Genomic DNA, 22,888 nt, shown 5'->3' with positions numbered 1-22,888 from the left:
TACGTCATAGGGTTAATGTTGCCCCTGAACCCTATGCCACCTGCTTTTCTGCAGACAGACTCTCTTGCCACCCTTCTCACATTTGCCATCTGATATGAGAAAACACAAACATGATCAGACATCCCAAAGCAGAAAGGTTCTCTTACTTCACAGATCCCATCAATACAAACATCATTTTTGTTTGGGGAGCAAGGAGTTCCGTCTTTCACCTTGCTGGACATTGCGAAAAAAAACTCAAAGTTCTCAGCCTTGCAGTACAGTCTACACCGGTCTTCCTCTGGAAGCAAAGAGAGCAAGATAGGACACGGTCAAGAGGAAATCACAGGACAACGACATGCCCTCCAAAAGGATGAATTACATTTATTTAAAACGCTAGCATGATCAAAATGGAAAATGTTACTTACAGGTTTGTGTGTGTGTGTGTGTGTGTGTACGTTGGTGCACGTGTGCTCATGTATGTGGCTTTAAAAAAATACAAATGCCAGTTAGTAATCCATATAAAGTTGCTTTAACATCAATATATAAGAATTTAATTTTTTCCAATCCTTAGTACTAGTATGATACACACGTGGATTGTGTAGCTACTCTGCTTGGATAGTAAATATTTGAGGCTTCCTCGGCCCTACTGTCTGCCATCGATAACATATAAATGAAGGAGTGTTTAAAGTTCCAATAAATCTTTATATTTATATTTTAAACTTTGGTTTTCAATGACAGTTGACATTTAATAATATTTTATATTAGTTTCAGGTATACATCACAGTGGTTAAACAATTATATAATTTACAAAGTGATCCCCCCAATAATTCAGGTATCCACCTGGCAACATACATAGTTACCTCAATATTATTGACTATATTCCCCGTGCTGTACTTTACATCCCCATGACTATTTTGTAACTACAAATCTGTGCTTAATCCCTTTTCACCCAGCCCTCCACCCTCTCCCTTCTAGCAACCATCAGTCTGTCCTCTGCATCTGTGAGTCTATTTCTGTTTTGTTTGTTCACTTATTTTGTGTTTTTAGGTTTCACATATAAGTGAAATCATACCATATCTGTCCTTCACCAATAAAACTTTATAATTTTCATAAAAAAGCAGGTCAGACTTGGCTCACAGGCCATAGTTTGCTGACCTGAGATTTAGCACATGACTTACTTTAGATATTTATTCAACTAAGTGAAAAAAATTTAGGCATATCTGAAAAAAGACATATGTCAATAATGTTTATAAAACATACAGAGAAGTATCATATCATGAAAAGGAAGAGGAAGCAAATAAACTGAACTTAAAGGCTAAAAAAAGTAAGTTTTATTGACCACTAAGTTACTGAGATTTCAGATATCACAGGCAAAAAATGAGAGCATTATACTTATAGAGCTTTTGTTATCAGAAAGACGTTGTTATGCTAATTTCTCAAATAGAAAGAGTTGTTCTAGTCCAGGAACTGCAGATGACATTTCTCACGAGACCTGACGTAGGCAGCACTGTGTGATATCCCTGACAACATCTTACAACAAATGTGTAAACAGTTTGCAAACAGTTGTGCTTCATAAACTCTCTCAATAAAGGACAAAGCCAAAAATGAGGAAGAAGCTCAATTATTATGTTCCAAATATGCAGATGTGTGGATGGATGAACTTTTTCCCCCACCTAGTTTTTTTTAAAAAATATGTTTTTATTGATTTCAGAGAGGAAGGGAGAGGGAGAGAGAGATAGAAACATCAATGATGAGAAAGAATCATTGATTGGCTGTCTCCTGCACACCCCCTACTGGGGACCGAGACCACAACCCAGGCATGTGCCCTTGACTGGAATCGAACCTGAGACCATTCAGTCCACAGGTCAACACTCTATCCATTGAGCCAAACCGGCTAGGGACAGTTTTTTGTTTTTTGTTTTAATAGCGGTTTTATTTAATGCCTACTAACTTTTGCATTTGAGATTCAGGAGCTGAAATTAACACAATCTAGAAAGCTCCATTTTTCCAGCACAGGTTCCTGAGCAACTTATAAATTAGTCCATTAGAAATACAGAAGAAGGAAAAAAGCTCACTACTGTCAGACAAGGATGGTCTACATTGACCTCACTGGATTGCTCAGTGGGTAGAGTGTTGGGCTGAGGACTGAATGGTCCTGAGTTTGATTCTGGTCAAGGGTAGGGTCGATCCCTGGCCCTGGTTGGGGCATGTGTGGGAGGCAACCAATCAACATGTCTCTCTCACATCGATGTTTCTCTCTCTCTCCCCTTCTCTTCCACTTTCTCTAAATGGGAAAATATCCTCAGGTGAGGATTAAAAACAACAACAAAAAAGAAAAAAAAAGGATGGTCTACATTTAAAAGGAGAAGAGGGAGGGACAAGAAGACCTTTACTTTTCTGTCTCCCTCCACTGGGATTTGAGATCCCAAGGCTGGGGTCTCTGTCTTATTCAATGTAGTTTCCTTGGCATCGGGCAGGGTGTCTGCCAGGCAGTAAGCATCATCAAGGGAGCATGGATGAGTTCTAATAAGTCAAGTGAATGGAAGTAATGAAAAAGAAATAAGTAGAACAGTGACAGCTTATTCTGCACAGGTAACAGAAAGCACATTACATTTGCATATTAGAACTAAAATAAATGTTTTGATGCTTAGCCAAAATAAAAACAAATTAATTTAAAAGTACAATACATACCATTACTTTAAGTTATAATAAGTACTAAGAACTTAGTAGGGAGATAATTTTTATTCGTGTGTGTGTGTGTGTGTACATACTCTGCAAATAGGCCTTCCCATGCTTGTAATCATCGAACATGTCAGTTACTGAGTATGGTGTCTCCATGGGGCATATATGGTTTCACGAATTTTTAGTCTGGATAATTCATACCAATTTCAATTAACATCCCTGGGAGACTTAATTGCTCAAATGTCAAAGGTAAGTTTGGAAATATAAGTGCATTCCAAACACATGAATACTTTGGCTTACAGATGTGGGAGACAAGGGGTGTCTTGTGAAATAAAAAAGTGTGGAAAAATAAACAAAACCTATGGAACTGAGAAAACACATGAGCCAGGATGGGTCTGGGGAACAAAAGATAAAAACTGAAACGTTCATACAGGCAGCGATTTCTCCTGAGCTGTTCGTTCACATTACCGTCCATGTAGAGACATATTTATTTGAGGGTCACACAGACAAAATTACCTTCCACTTTCGTATAGGGTTTCCACTGGTAGAACCATCCCCGGAAAGGTTTGCTGTTATATTCTGCACACTGCTGGGCTCGAAAATCCAAGCTATTCTCATGGCATGGGTTAATGTTGCACAGCTGATAAATGCGGCCAGAACCTGGACAGAACTTGCCACCATACTGAGGCCTAAAAAGAAGAGTAAAGAACTTTAATGCTGGCAGTCAAAGGGCTCACTATTCGTCACAGAGGGTACTAGACAGAGGAACAATCCAGATGGGTGTTGTCCCGCATATATAGTCTATTATGAGAACGGAAGTCTGTAGCATACAACTTGTCACAACCCTTCTTGTATCCATGGCAGACATAACTAATCAATCAAAGACCCTTTTTGTTTGATTGTTTTGTTTTTTTTGGCAGAACCTGACATTTCCTTAAAATCCCCCTTTATCACAGCCCTCAAGGTAGCCGCTATCACTGCTCATCAACTGGAACTGGCAGATTAGATCAAACTTATTTGCCATTTCTGATCCAATTTGTACATTCTGGCAATTTCCTTAAAAACTGATGAAAGCATATTTTGACACTCATCCTATCACCTTGTATGTTAGGAAACCTATAAACGCACCTCAGTGTTCTTATTAATGTCGATGTGTGCCACACACACACCCTACGTTGGCATCAAAGCTCTTCAAATGCGAACCCAAGCCACTCGCCAGCTTCTCTCCCATTTCTAAACACTCATCATCTTCCCACAGGCCGTCCGGCACCTGCTGCTGCGTGCAAATTCCGGACCCTGGGGAGACGGAGCAGAAAGCCCCATCTGCCATGCTTCCCAGGCCAGCTTTGTCAGTCCCTGGGCTGATATTTTGATTACTGTCTGACTCTTGTGTGTTTTGTTCTAATTGTTCCTAAGCTCCAAGGCAAAACATTCCCTCGTTTTCATCTGCACAATCACTTTTTAACTTTGCAGGTGGCCTACGCTTTTCCTGCCAAGCACGATGGGAAATGGATTTCAAGAGTAGGGAACCCCATCAGAACATAAATAATTAGGATCTAATGGCAAACTCTTTAAGGCCTTGGTAGGCAGGCTGCAAAACATCAGAAAGCAAAATAAAGGAAAAGAGGAGCACAAACCACACGGAAAGTCACCACTAGCATCGTGTCCAGCTTAGTCCGGGCCCAGAGCAATCGCTTCTTTTCAGTCCCACTATTTTTTTGGCGGTTTCCTCCAAAGGCTAAAACCCAAGGATGGATCGTCTCGCACCAGAGCTCAATGCAAACATGTAACACGAAAGAAGCCTCCAGGTTAATAAACTGATGTGATTAAAATTCCTTGTCTCTTTAGGAAGCACAGGAATGCTATAAAACACCCTGGATTTGCTTCAGCATATTTTATCAAGTCCTCCTAGAACTGCATGCGAAAATGGATTCAGCAGAAACGGGAAGTGTCACGCTGCCAGAATGAGATTTTTCTGCTATTTCAAAACATTCTGGAGTAACTACTTAAACATCCAGCAGTCGCTGGGCTAGATCAAGTCCCCGAGGACTTCTTAAATCATTACCTAAAAAGCGTTGAGCAAAACTTTAAAGGGCCACATCTGACAGTCTTCCTATTGCTGGTCATCTTTAGAGAGCCGATGCCAAGCTTTCTCAGTGTAAGACCCTCTGTCTGAGATTTTACACATAACCTGCATTTCGACGATTTAAACGCACTCAAGTGAAAGAGGACCACATGTGTTACTTTTTCAACGCTGAAACGATAACAGGGAAAAGACCTCAAAGCTCATAGAGCCATCTCCTCATTTGATAGATGAGACAAGTGGCTGACAGAGCTCACAAAACTTGCATAAAGGTCGCAGGGCTACAGGAGAGTGGAGCTAAACCTCTTATCTCCGGGCTCTCCGCCACTGCACTCTGCCCGCGCCTCACTGTTAGGCCGTAGGACCCGTGCACGGGAGAGGAAGAGTAACACACAGTGGCTGGGGAGCTGGCCTTTGCTAAGGCTGCAGATCTGGACTGAACTATTCTCTGCCTCTTCCCAGCTTATCTTTAGGCAATTTTATTCTAATCTGTAAAGGGGGGGGGGGGGGCAATTGTGACAGTGAACTGAGACCGCATTTGGAAAGAATTTAGGACACAGTCTCAGGCCCAGTTTGCACAAGTAAATCATAACTATATAAAAATGCTTTCTACTTTTAATGACTGGCAAGCATTTGGACTTTTCCATCAAATCTTCCAATACAGGTCCATTTTTCTGCAGCTATGAGCATGGGTGCTAGGATAAGTTAACAGAAAATTCATCGGGGGCATCCCTCGGTATAATAACTTAAGATTTTTAAAAAATGTAGAAAGTGAGAAAACAAATGTCTAGGCACATGATTTTGTGTTTATATTAGACTATTTTAAAGTTTACCCATAATCTGCTTCTGCATAATTTGTCAGGTCCTCCCTGTAAATGGTTATCATATTGGCTGGCTGATATTAGAACCATGTAGGGAGCCCTGCTAAATACACAGACACACTCTTGGGCCCTTCCCAGACATTTTCCCTAAGAATATATGGTGGGGGAGATCCCAACCTCATTTTTTTAAAGCACACTTGGTGATTCTGATCATCAGCTGGGCCTAGAAATTACCAGTTGGGAAAAGAGCCAGAGGTTGGATTCAATTATTATTCTGAAGCTATGAACCTAGTGGTGTATTATTCTTTCTCAAGTAGACTCACATTTTAGGAAAAAGTTCTAGAATGCCTTACTGTGTTTAATTTTCACAGTTTTCCTAAACAGTTTATAGGAGTTTTACTAGGCTCCCGTAAGTATAATCATTTAATAGCCAGGGACCCAAGAAAAGTGTCAAAGGGATTAAGACTGTGGGCTCTCGGTCCCACTCTAACATGATCAGCTTGGTGACTTGGGCAAGCATTGCTGCTGTGAGTGGGACCCTCTGCCACCCTACTTATAAAATAACTGGATGAGACAACAGACTGCAACTCACGGAGGAATAAAAAGGGCCACATGCACCTGGGATTGGCCATTCCCGGACCAGATTAACCTGTCAAGTCTTGGGAAGCTGAAATGCATCCCCGAACTGGCCAGGAATAACTCACTTTTTATGAAACAAAAATATGTTCTGGGAAAACCATCGTGGTGTGAAATAAAAAGCTCGCATTGCCTCCACATGAAAAAATAAAAATGGTCAGGCTGAGTGATGGGAACAGACCGAATGTTTGAACTGAAGAAAGGAACCTGCAGGGAGGAGAAAAAAGCAGCTGTACTACAACCAAGTGAAATAGGAACAGAGAACATCTAACCCAGTGGTTCTCAACCTTGGCTGCACATTAGAATCACCTGGGAATCTTTTTAAAATCCTGATTTCTGGGCCTCATCCTCCGGAAATTCTGTTTCTTTGTTATGGGGTGGGGCCACAACATTAGTAACAAACAGAATTTCCGGAGGATGAGGCCCAGAAATCAGGATTTTAAAAATATTCCCAGGTGATTCTAATGTGCAGCCAAGGTTGAGAACCACTGATCTAACCCAATGGCCTTGGGATAGTCGACCACTAGCTTGTTTCATTTGTGACTTCGAACTTCATGAAAGCAAACAGTACCCTGACTAGACTTGTTTAAAATTAAAACTGCACTAATTGGAACTACTTTAGTGATTAATTCTCCTATTAGGCATCTCTAAAATTATGACAGGGTATTTCCACGAACAATGCCCTATTATCATAAGAGCTCTCAATCCCGCAGATATGGGAGAGGTTTCCTTTAAATCTCAGGGGCGTCATTCATGCACTTTACCAGCAGGGCTGTTATATTAGGCAATCTATTACTTTCTTGGGGGAAAAAAAATCGAGATTGTAAAATGTAGTGAAGTATGAAAACCAGATCCATGAAATATGTTGCAAAAATGAAAAGTAATATGATGAATTTTAACAATCCTATCCAAGACACGGGCTGTGTTCAAAGTAGACAAGAGTGGTTTTAATAACCTGATATAAATTGTACATGTACCACAAACCTCCCTACCATTACACACAGTCACTGGGTCTGACTAGGGCAGTCAGTCTCAGCTGGGGATGACTCTGCCCCTACAGGACATTTGGCAAGGTCTGGAGACAGTGTGGTTGTCATAACTTGGAGACTGTGGGGAGGGGTGTTAAGAGGGGAAAGGCTAGGGATGCTGCTAAACATCCTGCCATGTACAGGGCCAACTCCCACAGCAAAATAACGATCCAGCTGAAAATGTCAACAGTGCCCTGGCCGAGTAGCTCAGTTGGTGAGAGTGTTGTCTTGATGCGCCAAGGTTGTGGGTTTGATCCCTGGTCGGGGCACATACAAGAATCAACCCATGAATGTCTAAATACACGAACAACAAATTGATCTCTCTCTCTCTCTCTGTCTCTCTCTCTCTCTCTCTTTTTCTCCTTCTCTCTCTAAAATCAATAAGTTAAAAAAATTAAAATAATCTGTCAATAGTGCCGACATTGAGAAATCCTACGTTAGCCTGAGATAGACCAATGCATGCCTAGCAAGCCATGGTTGATGTATCTCCCAACCCTCCCTGGTATTTTGGAATAAAATGGCCTCTTGACCCAGCTCACTTACACAAAGTATCACTATCTCTTTACAAATTTGCTTGGGCTTTCGTTTCATTATTTATTTTAGTTCTCAACACACCAGGCAGTCCTGCGATATTTACAACCTGCCAGGCACTTTTAAAGAGCACTTTACAAATATGAACTCAGTTGATGAAGGTACTATCTTTATCCCACTTTATAAGCGAGGAACCTAGAGTGGGAGAGGCTGTGGTCCATGGCCACAGCCCTGGAAGCGGTGGGCCACGAGGCCAACCCAGGTGATTGGGACCGAGTCTGTATTCCCACCCCCCACGCTGTGCCACCACTCCGGTTATGTTGTACAAATCAACGCCTCTATTTTCCAGCATCCCATCACATCCTCCTTACTCCATAGCATCCGCCCAAGTCCAGTTGCATTAGTCAGGCCTCTCCCCACTGCTTCTCAGGGCCGGCCCTCTGTTGCCCTGTGTTCCTAGCGAGCTTTCAGATGAAATGATGAAAACCACATGGACCTCAGAACCTTCGCTGAATGCCCATTAGGTGCTCCTTGGTGTGTCAGAGATTCTACAGGTGCAATTTTTAATCCTCCCCAAACCTTTTAGGTATTATCATCTCCATTCTATACACATAGGCCCAAGCTCACAGCTCACATGACCTTCCCAAAGCCACACCGTGAATACATGGAAGGCCAGACTTTTGGGGTCATATCAGTCTGCCTCTTGAACTTGGGCTCTTTCTACAGAACCATGTCAATCAGGAAACATACATGTTTCCTGTGGGAATTAGAGCCCATAAAAGTAGATTAAACCCCCTTCTCCACACAGCACAAACTAGTTCAGAATCCCCGGACCAGAACAGAGGGTGCCCACAGGTGATCACGGGCCAATTTCAATCCATGGACATTTTGATTAATCCTCATCATGTGTGTGGGTTGTTTTTTGTTGTTTTTTTTAAGAAAATTGAATTTGTCATTGATATTTTAGAAATTAGGAAAATTCACACACATTTTTTTTTAGATTTCTGGTTTCTCTTGCAAAGTCAGACAGATCTGTCAACACGTGTTGCTGTACATTCCTGCGAGGCAAAAATCAGCATACTTTCTCCAATTCATCACTTTGAGAGACACACACTCCCCCAGCCAAGCCTCTCTGGTCCCCAATTGCACGGTGTTTGGGCTTGTGACTGTGCGGCCCTAACTTAGACTCAGAAAGTGAGTAGCTTGGACCGACCGTTACTACCATTGCTGGAGCCCTTGGTCAGACTATTCATGCGGGGAATCACTCCTTGCTGTTCTTTGGTTTCCGCCCCCCCCCCCCCCCCCCCCCGCCCCCAACCTTTACATGCAGCACTAAGACCGTCGATGACTGCTATGAGCCGGAGCGAAGAAAACTGCCCATAAAACAAACAGAAGCACTATGTTACCGGCTGAGGGTTAATGCCTGACACAGCCTCACTTGCTGCGGAGCCTTACTTGGGGTTGTTGCAGTGTCTCTCCTGGTACTTGACGCCTCCGCCACACGTCCGGGAACAGTCCGACCACTTGGACCAGGAGGACCACTGGCCGTGGACGGGCCGGGGGCCGTGCTCCCCGAGCTTCACACACTGGCCTTGGCGACACCACTGTGGAAAGAACATGGGACATGTCTCCTGTCAGGGCCACCTGGGGAAGGGCGAGGAGACACACACGCCTGCCCGTGGACAGGGAAACCGAGTCTGTGGGCAGGTGGCATTCCTTCCCAGGCTGCGCTGTAGGAACAGCGGCTTAGTGTGCATTTCCCACGTGCACTTTGAAAAGCTGACATTGCCCAGCCGGTGTGGCTCAGTGGTTGAGCGTCAACCTATGAACCAAGAGGTCACGGTTCCATTCCCCGTTGGGGTGCATGCCCGGATTGCAGGCTCGATCCCTAGGTGGGGGGTGGTGTGCAGGAGGCAGCTGATCAATGATTCTCTCTCATCATTGATGTTTCTATGTCTCCCTCTCCCTTCCTCTCTGAAATCAATAAAAATACATTTAAAAAAACAAACTGAAAAGCTGACGTCTAGAGAGAAGGGCCATCTGTCACCCACCAGCTTTGTGAGCTGTGGAGGTGAAATGCTCAGACCAGATCACCCCCTCTACCCCCAATAGCCAAGGGAGTCAGAGCAGAAAAATGACAACAGAGCCTCCCTAGACTTTTAGGGACATCGCTGTGTAGGAACAGCTTGGCGCATGCGCTCACGGAGAGCCAGTTTTGAAGACATTAACAGAATTCACCATTCTGATGGTTATCTCATCATAAAAACAGATACAGACATGCAAACATTTCTGTTTATTCCACCTATAGCGGTCTTAAAAAACTGCGTTTGTCTTATAGAACTGAATAGCTTCCACTGTGCTTTTAGATAACACCGTTTTGTGTGTATAAAAGGTCCCTACTTAAGACCCTTGGATGACTTGGAACTCTGAGGGTCTCTTATGACTTAGCTCTGGGTCTTCCGTTTGTCAGTGATGTGCTCGCCAGGGCGAGAACGGTTTTCTGCCCTAACCTTTCCTTTTAGTTTTCCTCTGTAACACAATCCAGGCGCTGCGGGTCCTCTCTGTCCTTGGGGGTTGCGTTAGCCTCTGGGGGTGGTTTCTTTCCTGTGGTGCTTTTACTAGGAGCAAGTTCTGCATGACCCAGCGTAAGTGCACACTTTTCCGAAAGCCTGTGCAGTCAGACCCACAGGCCTGCGCTGGGTTCTGCCGAACAGCGGGGGGTTTGGTTACAGGATCACGGGGAGGTTTGACGTTCAAATGTTCACTTTGCCTCCATGATCCATTTGGCTGGTGGCTGTTTATTGTCTTGCTAGTGCACTTTGTCTAGGTCAAGATATTGCTTCCTGTCTTCAAATTCTTGCCATGAACTGATTAATTCTGTTTATACTGTTGCTTTCCCTCGGATTAATTGCCATTTCAGGGTTTGCACGAAAGCCTAAAACACTGTTGAGGACTTTGGGGTCGGGGAGGAAGCAATCGGTCATTTGAGGATTCTATCGACCATAAGCGCCAATCTGAATCTTCCCTACTAAGAGTCCCCGAGCCCTCCTGGACAGACCTCAGTGGCTGAGACAAAATAACAATAACAAACAGCCAACAACAGCAGCAGCTACCATTTATTAAGTGGCTTCTATGTACCCCAAATGGTGCAGGCAGGGGACGGAGGGGGACTTTAGATGCAGTATCTAATGTAATCCTCACAAAGTACTTAGGGGTTAATAACTATTTTCTGGATGAGAGAACTCCAGCAAAGAGGTACTAACTAACTTGACCGGAATCACACATCTGTCCAAGTAGGTACACAACTAGCTGAGACTGGATTTCAGCTCAGCAGCCAAAACTCCTGAACAGGACACACAGACTTCTCACCTCGGAGGCAAATTGCCCACCAAGGTTTCTGAACTCTGACCTAATTTCTATTTTGAAAATGTGTTTTTTAGTTCTGTTCCAACCCTTCAATTATTCCAACTTTCTTTTATTCCAGTATCGTAGTATTGACAGTCTCCTCCGGGTTCTTCACTTAGTAGAGGAGTCAGGAACATACAAGAATATACACCCATGCATGCATAATCCACATGCATATATAAAATTCTACTAGTACATATACCATGTGACTGTAAAACAGACACACATAGAACTGTATCTATCCAAACAGATGTATTTCTAGCACTGCTTCTCATTTCAAATAGAATGGCCATAGCTGGGCAAACGTCTTTACTGATACACAACAAGCACAAACCTTTCTTTCCTTGCACACAGATCTAGATAAAAGAATGTGGCTCCCATATCCTCACCCATTTACTGAACATTCATGGTAAAGCTGTCACTGAAGGACGAGGGCGGGACTGGAGAAAGATGGGGAAGGATTCAGTTGGGTTCCAGTTACAGAGGAATAAACAAAACCTGGAGTAGCTGCTACTCTGCAAGACCCTTGAGATAAAGCATGAGTAAGACACAGCTCTGGCCTCATGGAGTTTACAGTCTAATAAATAGCCAGTTACATTCCCCCAGTGGAGGGAGACTCAGAGAACCATCAATATGAATGAGGAAGAATTATACTGAATGAAACTTACCAGAATGCTTTCTACAGAGGGTGGCCTTACAATTAAGGGCTTTCCTCCAGTATATAGATCCATAGTGTGGTCTTTCAAAATAGTGGGTGGGGAAAGTGTTAGGATATCTGTTTTCTAACTCCTGGCTTGATGTGTCTCATGTAATATTAGCTGGAGTCTAATCCAGGGGCATTTTTGTCCCCTGGAACTAGATCCCGGATATATGTATGTAACAAACCTTAACCTATGCCATTGTGCACTATTTTCCTCATTTATTATATCAGTATTTTCTTGTACATCCCTCTTACATTTAATACTGTTGCTTTCTTAATGGCAAAAATATCTATTAATCTTCAAGTTGAAGTTCTAAATTTTGATGCTTTAACAATACAAATAACTTGAGCAGAACCTGTATTTTCAATCATTCAATTAATTCATTGTTTTGTGTCATTCCAACCACTCCTGTGCTTGCTTTCATGAGAATCCTTATCGGAATTGTGTAAGACAGGTGCATCTGATTAAAAATTCCATGTAATGCCTTCTTAAATGTCTATTTTCTTTAAAGTACAAAACAGTGAAAAACTGGCAGGCTTTTAAGACATTAGAAAAATGACAACTAATATCAGAAAGCCTTTTCTGACACATCTATTTTCAGGTGTGTCTACCCTTGCCTTTATTGTTACTCTGTCACTAAAAGTCTCTCTCTCATCTGACTGAAGAACTTCAGTTCAAATCCCAGCATCCGCCTTGGTGCACCCACTCATTGTCATTGATTCTAAGAGCATACCAATCACGAGCAAGCTTCCTCTCCCATTCACATGGGCCTCGCTAGCAATTCTGTGCTTAAAGAAAGTGTGCTTATAAAGAAAGCTAGAGTTGTTGGCTTCTGCACAGGTCTCCCCCACTAAACTAAATTTTTGAAGAGATAAAACTGAGCTTTACTCATCGGTGTATCCCCAGAGCTTTCTATCTCTGATAGCTAGTAGTCAGGAAATTATTGTGGCATTGAATTCACTTTCAAGGACCAATTCTTTTATATGCAGGCTTGTGCTGCCTCGAGAGAGCCAAAAGCCGAGATAAACATCCTGTAACCTCATATGCTCTTTCATCCGTCATCGCTCCCTTATCTCGGCCTTTCAAAGGAACGCCCCAAATCTGGAGCATTTACTGAACTTCAAGTGCACCTCTCCCTCCAGATTCTACTGGGACAGGGGAAGAAAAATAGAAACTAATATGTGAGAGTTCTTCACTCAAAACACAAAAATCGCCCATAATCTTCCACAATGAAAGTGGTTCTTAGGGTTGAAGACATGGGCAAGCAAAAAGGACTTTCTGGTACAACACGGATGGAGACACAGCGTACCCTCCCATGGGAGTCACTATGTGACGGGCCTCGATCGGGCTTATCCCAGGCTCCATGCTGGTCCTGGGAAGTGCTTAATAGAGGCCTTGTATGGAGGGGCCATCTTTCCTTTGCTATCAAAGGGCTATCTGCTCCCTGAGGCCTTTCTATGCCGAATCAAGTTTAAAAGACAAAGAATATGCGATGAAACCTACCAGCTCATTGAGAGAGAAGTATTTTGACCCAAACCTCCAGCTGAAAATAAAAAATAAAGGCAAAAAGCAACAACTACAACAAAGTCTTAAACAATCGAGCCAACCGGGCTACGTTCGCATTGAGTTTTATAAGCTGCTAGCTAATGCTGGTTCATTTAATGAGAAGTCAGCATATACACACAGAGAGGCATTCTAGTCTGAGGTTACAGCGCAAAGAGTTTGTATTCTAGGTTCCATCAAGTTTCTAGGACAAAAACTAACAAGTATGCAGTTTACCATACTCAAGCCACAAACGGTCCCTTCCGCTGCAGGCATAAACTTCGTCTCACACCTGTGGCCCACCCGATGGCACCAAAGTGACTTGCAAATGTCCTGGAAGGAAAGGAGGAACTGGTAAGGGCGATGATTCAATAAAATAAAAAATCCAAAGTTTTCGTACACATATTATATTCAGAGGTGGCTGAAATGACACTTTATCCAGAAAGCGAAGGCAAGAGAAGTTAGTAATAGCAAGGTAACCAGTAATATGTTCTAACCGACGAATTCCCTACACTAACCCCCCCCCCCCACCCCCCAATTCAGGTATGTTTAGGAATGACTGGGAGCAAACAGTAGTCAATTTAGAGACCATTTGGCTGGAAGCTAAGAGGTCTGGTTTCTAATAACAACAGAAACAAAACAACAATATAACAACCAGTGAAGCAGAAGAGGCCAAGACTGGACTAAAGCCCGATTCCCATCCTTGCCTGGAAACTCCAGGTTGCATGCCCTGTGCACGTGTTCTGGAAGGCTTGTAAGCGCAGTTTCTTCCTCTGCCAAATAGTGATCATGTTAGCACGTGCCCCTGAAGGGTTCTTCTCAAGGATACAGGATGTAAGTGATCATTGTCGTTACCTTCTTTATCTTTATAGTAATTGTCAAGCATTTAGACAGTTTAATTCTCACAGCAGGTCTATGAAATACATAAACTCCCATGCTATTCTGTAGTAGGCAGGCTAAAGCCCCCCAACAATGACCACATCCTCCTAATCCCCGGAAACTGAGTATGTGAGGTTATATAGCACAGAAGCATTAACGTTACAGAGAATTAAGGCGGCTCATCCATTGACCTTGAGATCGGGAGACTATCTTAAATTTTCTCGAAGGGCACAAGGTAATCACAAGGGTCTATACAATGGGGAAGAGGAAGACAGAAGAGAACCCGGGAGATGAGAGTGGGAGGCAAACTTGGGGATGCTGCTGGCTCTGATGATAGAGGAAGGGGCCATGAGCCAAGGAATGTAGGAGGCCTCCTGAAGCTAGAGAAGGCAAGAATGTGGCTTTCTTCTAGAGCAGTGATGGCGAACCTATGACATGTGTGTCAGAGGTGACACGTGAACTCATTTTTTTGGTTGATTTTTCTTTGTTAAATGGCATTTAAACATATAAAATAAATATCAAAAAATATAAGTCTTTGTTTTACTATGGTTGCAAATATCAAAAAATTTCTATATGTGACACAGCACCAGAGTTAAGTTAGGGTTTTTCAAAATGCTGACACGCCAAGCTCAAAAGGTTCGCCATCACTGTTCTAGAGCCTCCAGAAGGAACACAGCCCTGCCAACACCGGATCTAGGCCAAGTAAGACTCACGTCAGATGCCTGCCTCCAGGTCTGTAAGGAAATAAACGTGTGTTGTTTTAACTCACTACGATTATGGGAATTTATTGTGACAGCCATAGGAAACTAATCTTAATGCCTTTTAGTGGAAGACACTAAACCAGTTCATTATAAAAACTCATTTGGATGAGGAAACTGAGAAAGCTACTGATACGTTCAAAGCCATGATGTCACACAGTTGGTAAGTGGCAAAGGCAGGACCCCAAATGGCCTGATTCCAATGCAGGCCCTTGATCACTGCTATGGACAGGGATTTACCATCAATGGATGGTAGAAAGCTCTCCCTTCTCCAGGCCTCCGCTGCCTGACGATAAAGAAAGGGGACTGAACCAGACTCCTTCCAGCTCACACAATTGAAGCTGCTCTTTGGAACGACGTCGCTAATAAAATGTCAAAATCACAAAACGCCAAAGTGATTTCATTTTATTTGCTACATTCTATTGACTTAGGTAGAAGTGTGAACACATTCCTTTTGGGGGAAATATCAACCACCAGGTTGGAAACAAAATCGTTTTTGTGGTCACTTGTCGTAGCCCTGAAAATTCAATTAACCGGGCACCCAATTCCCCGAGCATTCGGGTTAATATGGATTTCACAGTAAGAACATATAGCAAGGACATACTTAGAAATATTTCGCAAAATAGTTTTCCACAGGACGGAGAAAAGAAAACACAGGGGAAGTGAAGATGTGTGCAGTGAGTGTGCTGTTGCAGACCATAAAATCCTACCCCCCTTCCCCAGAGAGATGGGCAGGCTATTCAGGACACCACTTGGAAACACCGCTGCCACCAGCAGCCCGACATGTGCCACACATGCCACTTCCAAACCTCCAAACAGCTCAGAAGACACAACATGTTCCCATGGAAATGAACCTGCCATTGACATTAGGAGAAAGCATAGGGCAGCCTCCCAGCACCGTGAATCAGGTTCCTCATCTCTGTGCGCCACCGTATCGTGTGATGCTGGGCTCGAGGGCGACAAGTTGATATGGGAAAAGAACAGTCTACAGCAAAATGAAAGAATGGCCCGGCTGGCGTGGCTCAGTGGTTGAGCGTCGACCTATGAACCAGGAGGTCGAGGTTCGATTCCTGGTCAGGGCACGTGCCCAGGTTGCGGTCTCGATCCCCAGTGTGGGGCGTGCAGGAAGCAGCTGATCAATGATTCTCTCTCATCACTGATGTTTTTCTATCTCTCGCTCCTTCTCCCTTCCTCTCTGAAATCAATAAAAAAATATTTTTAAAGCCATAAAAAACAAGATAATAAAAAAATGGAAGAATTGGATGTGACCATTGAAACCGTGAAAGCCACAGTGAGAAAGGCTTTCAGGATTAAGTTGTTTTCCTTCTTACAGCCAGGGGACAGCCATAACACACACACACTCCCAGCGCCTATGTGGCAGCCACTGAGATGACCCAGGGCAGACAGAAGCAGAGGCCCAGATTCCACCGCCAACGCCAAGCCACAGGGCGAAGGGAAGGGGGCAGCCCGAGAAGACCAGGAAAATAAAGCCAAACACAAAAACACAGGGATTCCAGAGCGAAGTCAGGCAGCTGCACGAACATGTTATTTCTTTTGTGGTGAAGCACAGAAGTCAAACGTAATTACAGCCGACTACATGCTCTGACGGCCGCGGGGTCCTCTGAGAAAGCTCCCTTTCAAAGTAAGCAGAAATGAGAGTTTGCACTTTTTTTGCTCATTCTCCCCCCTAGTATATTCGACTCACTTTTCCTTATCTATAATTCCCTAGACTTAAGTCATAATTTAAGGGAAAGAAATAACCACAGAGACTACGAGGTCTCCTGTTGCCTGGGTGTGACTTTGAGAAGAGTCTCAATGCCATACATTCTGTCCTGTCACTCCTTGGCCATGTTCTCCAGTTGTATTTCAAAGGCTTTAGACTCAAGTCTATCTAATGCCAAAGGCCAGTGGATGAGTGAGTGTGAGAGTGTGTGTGTGTGTGTGTGTGTGTGTGTGTGTTTAAATTTTAAGATCATCTAATTCAGTAGCTCTCCCTCCGCTTCCCCCCGCCTTGAGTATGCATCTGACTCACTTAGACTTCCAGGCCTTACCCCAAAGTTTTTTATTTTCTGGGCCTGGATGAGACCTGAGCATTTGCATTTCTGCCAAGTTCTAGGTCAGTGATGGTGAACCTTTTGAGCTCGGTGTGTCAGCATTTTGAAAAATCCTAACTTAACTCTGGTGCCGTGTCACCTGTAGAAATTTTTTGATATTTGCAACCATAAAGCAAAGATTTATATTTTTGATATTTATTTTATATATTTAAATGCCATTTAACAAAGAAAAATCGACCAAAAAAATGAGTTCGCGTGTCACCTCTGACACGCGTGTCATAGGTTCGCCATCACTGTTCTAGGTGATACTAATCTACTGCATCTGCTGGTTGGTGAGGACACTTTGAAAATGATATCTTATTTTTTTTGCCTTTTTCTGTTGCTTCTAAACACTATGCAAAACTGCCTTTCTAGGAGGTATTGAGGGGAAAAATAGGCAGCAAGGAGAAAAGGTCAGAAAAGGAACATAATAAGAGGACAGTGAAGACCCTGAACAGAAACGTCATCCTGTTCTTGTGTTGCTGGAGCTGGTCTGACCTGTTGAGATCAACAGGATGAACAGGAGACTGCTGTTCTGAAGCCCCTTCTCCTGGCAGGCACCGCCTCATGATCCTCAGAGACGCAGCCATGGTCCAAGTTATAAGTAGGTTTGGGAATAATACCAAAACATCAGCGGTGGGGGCAGAAATATCCCACATTCAGGACCCACCTACCAACCCTACCTTCTCTACCTTACCCCATAGTCATCGTCAATGATCTCTCTCTTAGTCAAATCTCCCTACCCCACCAGGCATTCCTATCCCTGTGCCTTTCCTAATTTTATTCCATCCTTTAGTCTGGAATTTCCATTTCCCTTTGCTCTGCTTCCTCAGAAAGACCATCACACGGAGATGCTATCTTTCAAAAGCATGGTGTGTTTTCAGAAAAAAAAAAAAAAGGTCTAGGATTTAAGAATGGTTGTTTAAGCCCTGCACACTGTCTGACACAGAACAGGCACCCACAAATGTTTGCTGAATGTATGATCCTAAAGGAATGATAGTAATTTTAGAAACTTCCTTCATATTACTAAAGACAATCTAACTCATTACCAATTGTGCATTTACTGAAGAGTAAGTGCTTTATACACATTTGATTAGTGAATAAGCTAGTGAATCCACTAAGAATGAAGTGACAAGGAGACAAAGTTAGCAAACAGTTTCAACAAAGTGAATGGCTATTTACTCTGCCAAATGCATCAACTTAATATGTAATTTGAAATAGTTATAAGTGTATTAATTTATACATATCATATTGGTTCATGTATCATGGAGAACACACCAAAAAATTGTGAATGATGTATGTATAAAACTTCTCTAATAGTTATACATTTAAATTGTATTAGAAAAATATGTAATCCCATATCAAAACTGTGACTTAATGGTTATTATTTCCTAGAACTGAACTTAGTGGTGGTGCTATTGGTAATGATCATGCCGGTGGTATTGATGGTAATGATAGTAAGAATGGTGGTGGTGATGGTGGTGGTGGGTGGAGAAAGAGGAAGAAGAAAAGAGGAGCAATAGAAAGAAAAAGAGTAGGAACAGAGGAGGGAAAATTAGCTTTAAAATTCCATAATTTCTCTGCATCCAGACCTAGGATTTGCATGTTTCTCTTATGGTACTAGGGATAAACCAAGTTAAACGTGAATCTACTTTTTAGTGATGTTGAGGTTGTCAGTGCTGTAGTTTTTGACCAACTAGAACAATGTCCCTCCATTTGTACATCCTCTTTTTTGCTTTTCCCATCTACCTTTCTCACAAATGATGAATGAAAGGCTTGACACAAACATATTAAGACTGCTCAAGATACACCTTGAATGTTTACATATCAAAAAGAGTTGGCTGCCATCAAGAGCTTTTGTATAGTATAAAAGGCACATGAAGGTATTTTGGGTGGTGATTATCTCAAACATATCATATTAAAAGGGAATGTGAACATGATGATACCGAAAACAGAGATGAGCTGTGGGTAAAAGCTATGGTACCCAGATTTACCACTTGAGATAAAAATCTCCGTCTACAGCAGAGGAATGTTCTTTCAAGGATGCCGTCAGATGGTATTAAAACCAGGCATGGTCTATGGGGGATAAGGCTGGATAATTCATTGATGGTAAAATTGCCACTTAATTTTCATGCCAAACAACTGACATCTTCGAGATAACCCAGACTCCAACCCTTGGCCTTAGCAAACTAAATGTTTATACTTCGGTTAGGTACACAGACGCATGGCAGGATCTTAATGTAAGTTTCACATCACAAGCAAACATACCTTCACAAAGCCAAGGCTGCATAACTTGGCTTTTGCTCCAAATTGCCACTTGCACTGTGTGTCGGCATCATAAATCTGTCCTGGGAGTTTGTCCGGATATTTATACTGTCCCGTTTGCTTGGGCTCATCCACCAGACACCCAGCCTGAGGTGTACTGCAGGGACAACACAGCCTTGTTAATGACCTTGTTTATCTGTGAGCTGCAACTTCAAATCATGCTCCTCTGAATGCATTCGTGCAGAGAAAAATATAACAAGGCTAAAGAAATAGGTGTGTGCTTAAGGTTGAGATGCGTATTTATTCCAAATAGTGAGTTTTGTCCTGTTTAAGATGAAATTTATACGGTTATAAAGGGTTTCATGTGGTACTGAAGTTATAGCCATCCAAGTGACCTGGCCTGGCCTGCGAAGAGATGGCCAAGGTCAACATATTAGAAGCCTTCCCCCAACAGTCTTGCTCAATAATATTCAACAGATTTTTATTGTGTGCCTATTCTGTGGACAGCACAGGCTAAGCACTAAGGGAGCAGCGTAAACTAGACACACAGAGAGTGCCCATGTTCATGGAGTTTAAAGTGATGATATATTTTTTATAGATAATGGGGAAGTAATCCAAGATGTATTTTACCTCAGATGATACTTACAAGTAAAAAGTGAATCAGGTTTTTGAAAGAAATCAGGAGAAAGGACACATGGGCATAAGGCAGAGCAATGTCCCTGAGGCATGTTTAACTGGGACGAGCTGTCTTGATGGCATGGTTATTCTTAGAAATCACCTTATCTCCACTGACTTGAAACTATGATATCAATGGGAGGTAAAACAGCATGGTGGCTAAGTGTGACCTTGGGGGTCCTGGTCAGCCATGCAACTCTTGGACATCTCCTTTATGACAGGACTCCCATACACATCGTCCCACAGATCAAACAAGAAAAAGGAAAGCGCTTAACACAGCGTAGTTAAGTGTTCAAAGTTAGCAGCTGCTGCTGTTATTATCATCCAAAAGCATTTAACTGTTTCACACAGATAATGGAAATTCTATCTACAGGGTGGGGCAAAAGTAGGTTATAGTTGCGAATACCCCAAGCAGAGTTTATTCTTGTATTATTATTAATTATTGTATTATTTTTCATATAAACAACTATAAACTTTCTTTTGCGCCCCCGCCCCCCGCCCCGTATATTAAGTTGACCTTGATGTATAATATCTATTCTCACATGAGGTAGAAAAGATAATTTCAGGCACCAAATCATAGACTTAAGACTAAAAAGAAAATCTATGTGACAAAGCTTATTGTGAGCCAAAGGTTTGTCAATTTCTCGCTATCTTTTGGGACGGCATTTGTTAGACATCAACATTTAATCAGCTTTGCCTGTGCTGTATCTATTGCTAAACCTATAAATATTTGTAAATAATATGCAGTGGTACAGGTCAAAAAAAGTGCAGTAGTCTCCCCATTTCTTTGAGATGTGCTCCAAGACCCCCAGTGGACGCCTGAAACCATGGACAGTACTGAACCCTATACCAGTACATGTATACTACGCTTTTTCCTATACATATGTACATACGTTAAAGTTTATACAGTAGGCACCATAGAGATTAACAATAACTAGTAATAAAATTAGAACACCTATAACAATATTTTGTAATAAAAGTTATGTGAATGTGAACTCTCACATCCTCCGATAGCTGATGATGACTAAGACCGCCACTAAATGATGAAGGGGTAGGTAGTGTATACGGTGTGAAATGCTGGGCAAAGGGATGATTCACACCCCGAGTGGGAGGGAGTGGATTCCATCACATTACTCAGAATGAGGAGCAGTTTAAAACTTCTAAATTGTTTATTTCTGGAATTTTCCATTTATTGTTTTTGGACTGTGATTGAACATACGTATCTAAAACCACAAAGAAGGGGAGACTACTGCATCAATATCAGTTCCCAAAGAAATGTTTAGTTTCCCTAACATTTGGTCAAAGGGAGATGGGATTAGAACCTGAGAGTTCTTAGAGTCAACATAGATTAATAAGGTATAGCTACATGCATATAATTATATAGTGCTGTTACAATGGTCAAATAGTCACATATATATTATTGCTAAATAAAATTAAAGGAAACTTCAGAGAGTTTCAACTTTGGGTTCATCATTTAATATGAATCAAGTAGTGCTACCTTTGTAATTCACACTTTATTAATGTAATATAAGAGTTCTTAGTTATAAAATAAGTTTTACATAGCTATCATCCCCTTTGGATATCGTTTGGACATAGAACTAGCTCTCAACCCTTCCAAACAAAATAGCCAATCCAGGCAATCTCCATTCATTAATATCATGCACACCATTTTAGTGTGTTTTAATACTCTTACAATCAAATTGATTAATCAGATTAAAATAATTAGTCACAGTGAAAAGCCCATACATCTAGCAATCTCTGGAGGTCATAAGAAGAAATAGTTACAAGCACAGATCTTGGATTCCTATTAGACGTAAGTGTGGGTCTTATGTCTGTAACTTAGCAGATGGAGAACCTTAGGCAACACAATTATCCTCCATTTCCTCAGCTCTAGAATGAGGAAATAATAGGATTGCTGTGAGGATTGAACGAGACATCGTGTGGAGAGCATATAGCACAGTATTAGGCCTTTAATCTGTTCTTTCAACAATGACAATATCATCATCATCATCACCATCACCATCATCGTTATCGGAATGTGTCAGCCTTTCTGTTATTGGGGGTCAGAAGATATTCCCACTGCACATTTGTTGTCACACTTCTTGAACACTGTGCGTTGGCACCGCTCCAAACCTGGGAGCAGCCCTGCTTTGGCCTGTCTTACCTAAGGAATTTCTTGAGATATTGCCGGCTGCATGAAGACCATGAAAATACCCCATTGTTTCCGGTCAGTGTGGGAGACATGATATTGCCTTCGGCCTTCCTGCAGGGGTTGCCTTCTCCATCGTGAACCATGCCGAAGCTGAAGCAAACAACAAAGCCTTCTGTGAACAACCACTTCCCTGATTATAATCAGCCGAGAGAAATGGTGCCCTAAGAATCAAGGAGCCCAAGGGAGAGAAAGTGATCAAGGTTGTAAGAAAAGCCCAGCCCCGTGTTGCTCAGTGTTGAGCACCAACCTATAAACTAGGAGGTCATAGTTCAATTCCTGGTCAAGGCTCACGCCCGTGTTGTGGGCTCAATCCCCAGTGTGGGGAGTGCAGGAGGTAGCCGATCAATGATTCTTTCTCATCACTGACGCTTCTCTCTCTCTCTCCCTCTTCCTTCCCCTCTGAAATCAATAAAAATATATTAAAAAAGAAAAGATTATAAGAAAATGGAAATACAAAAATGAATTACTACATAAAGTGTTGTGAAATTCTTGGAGAAAATTTTAAAGAATGCTGACAGCTTTGTTATAGTATGTCTTGGCTGCAAAAAAAATCAAAGAATGGTATGCCTGCTACGTATTTTAAGGGGGAAAATTTTTG

At 42.3% G+C, this 22,888-nt stretch overlaps 1 protein-coding gene across 2 annotated transcripts in view; it reads right to left on the bottom strand.

Annotated features, from left to right (window-relative positions):
• ADAMTS18 (ADAM metallopeptidase with thrombospondin type 1 motif 18) overlaps window positions 1-22,888 on the bottom strand; it is a 128,070-nt gene that overhangs the window by 34,126 nt on the left and 71,056 nt on the right. For both annotated transcript variants that reach the window (XM_070397880.1, XM_070397882.1), the window contains 6 exons: window positions 22,243-22,380; window positions 19,407-19,560; window positions 13,646-13,741; window positions 9,216-9,364; window positions 3,178-3,350; window positions 147-277 (listed from right to left, as the gene is read on the bottom strand). In XM_070397880.1, coding sequence (XP_070253981.1) covers window positions 147-277; window positions 3,178-3,350; window positions 9,216-9,364; window positions 13,646-13,741; window positions 19,407-19,560; window positions 22,243-22,380 — 841 coding nt within the window. The remainder of the gene's footprint in view (window positions 1-146; window positions 278-3,177; window positions 3,351-9,215; window positions 9,365-13,645; window positions 13,742-19,406; window positions 19,561-22,242; window positions 22,381-22,888) is intronic.

Source organism: Myotis yumanensis, unplaced genomic scaffold (assembly GCF_028538775.1).
Source record: "Myotis yumanensis isolate MYYU_CA2020_CCGP unplaced genomic scaffold, mMyoYum1.0.hap1 SCAF_18, whole genome shotgun sequence".
NCBI lineage: Eukaryota > Metazoa > Chordata > Mammalia > Chiroptera > Vespertilionidae > Myotis > Myotis yumanensis.
Note: the sequence above shows the minus strand (reverse complement) of the source record. Positions and strands in the feature narration are given on the sequence as shown.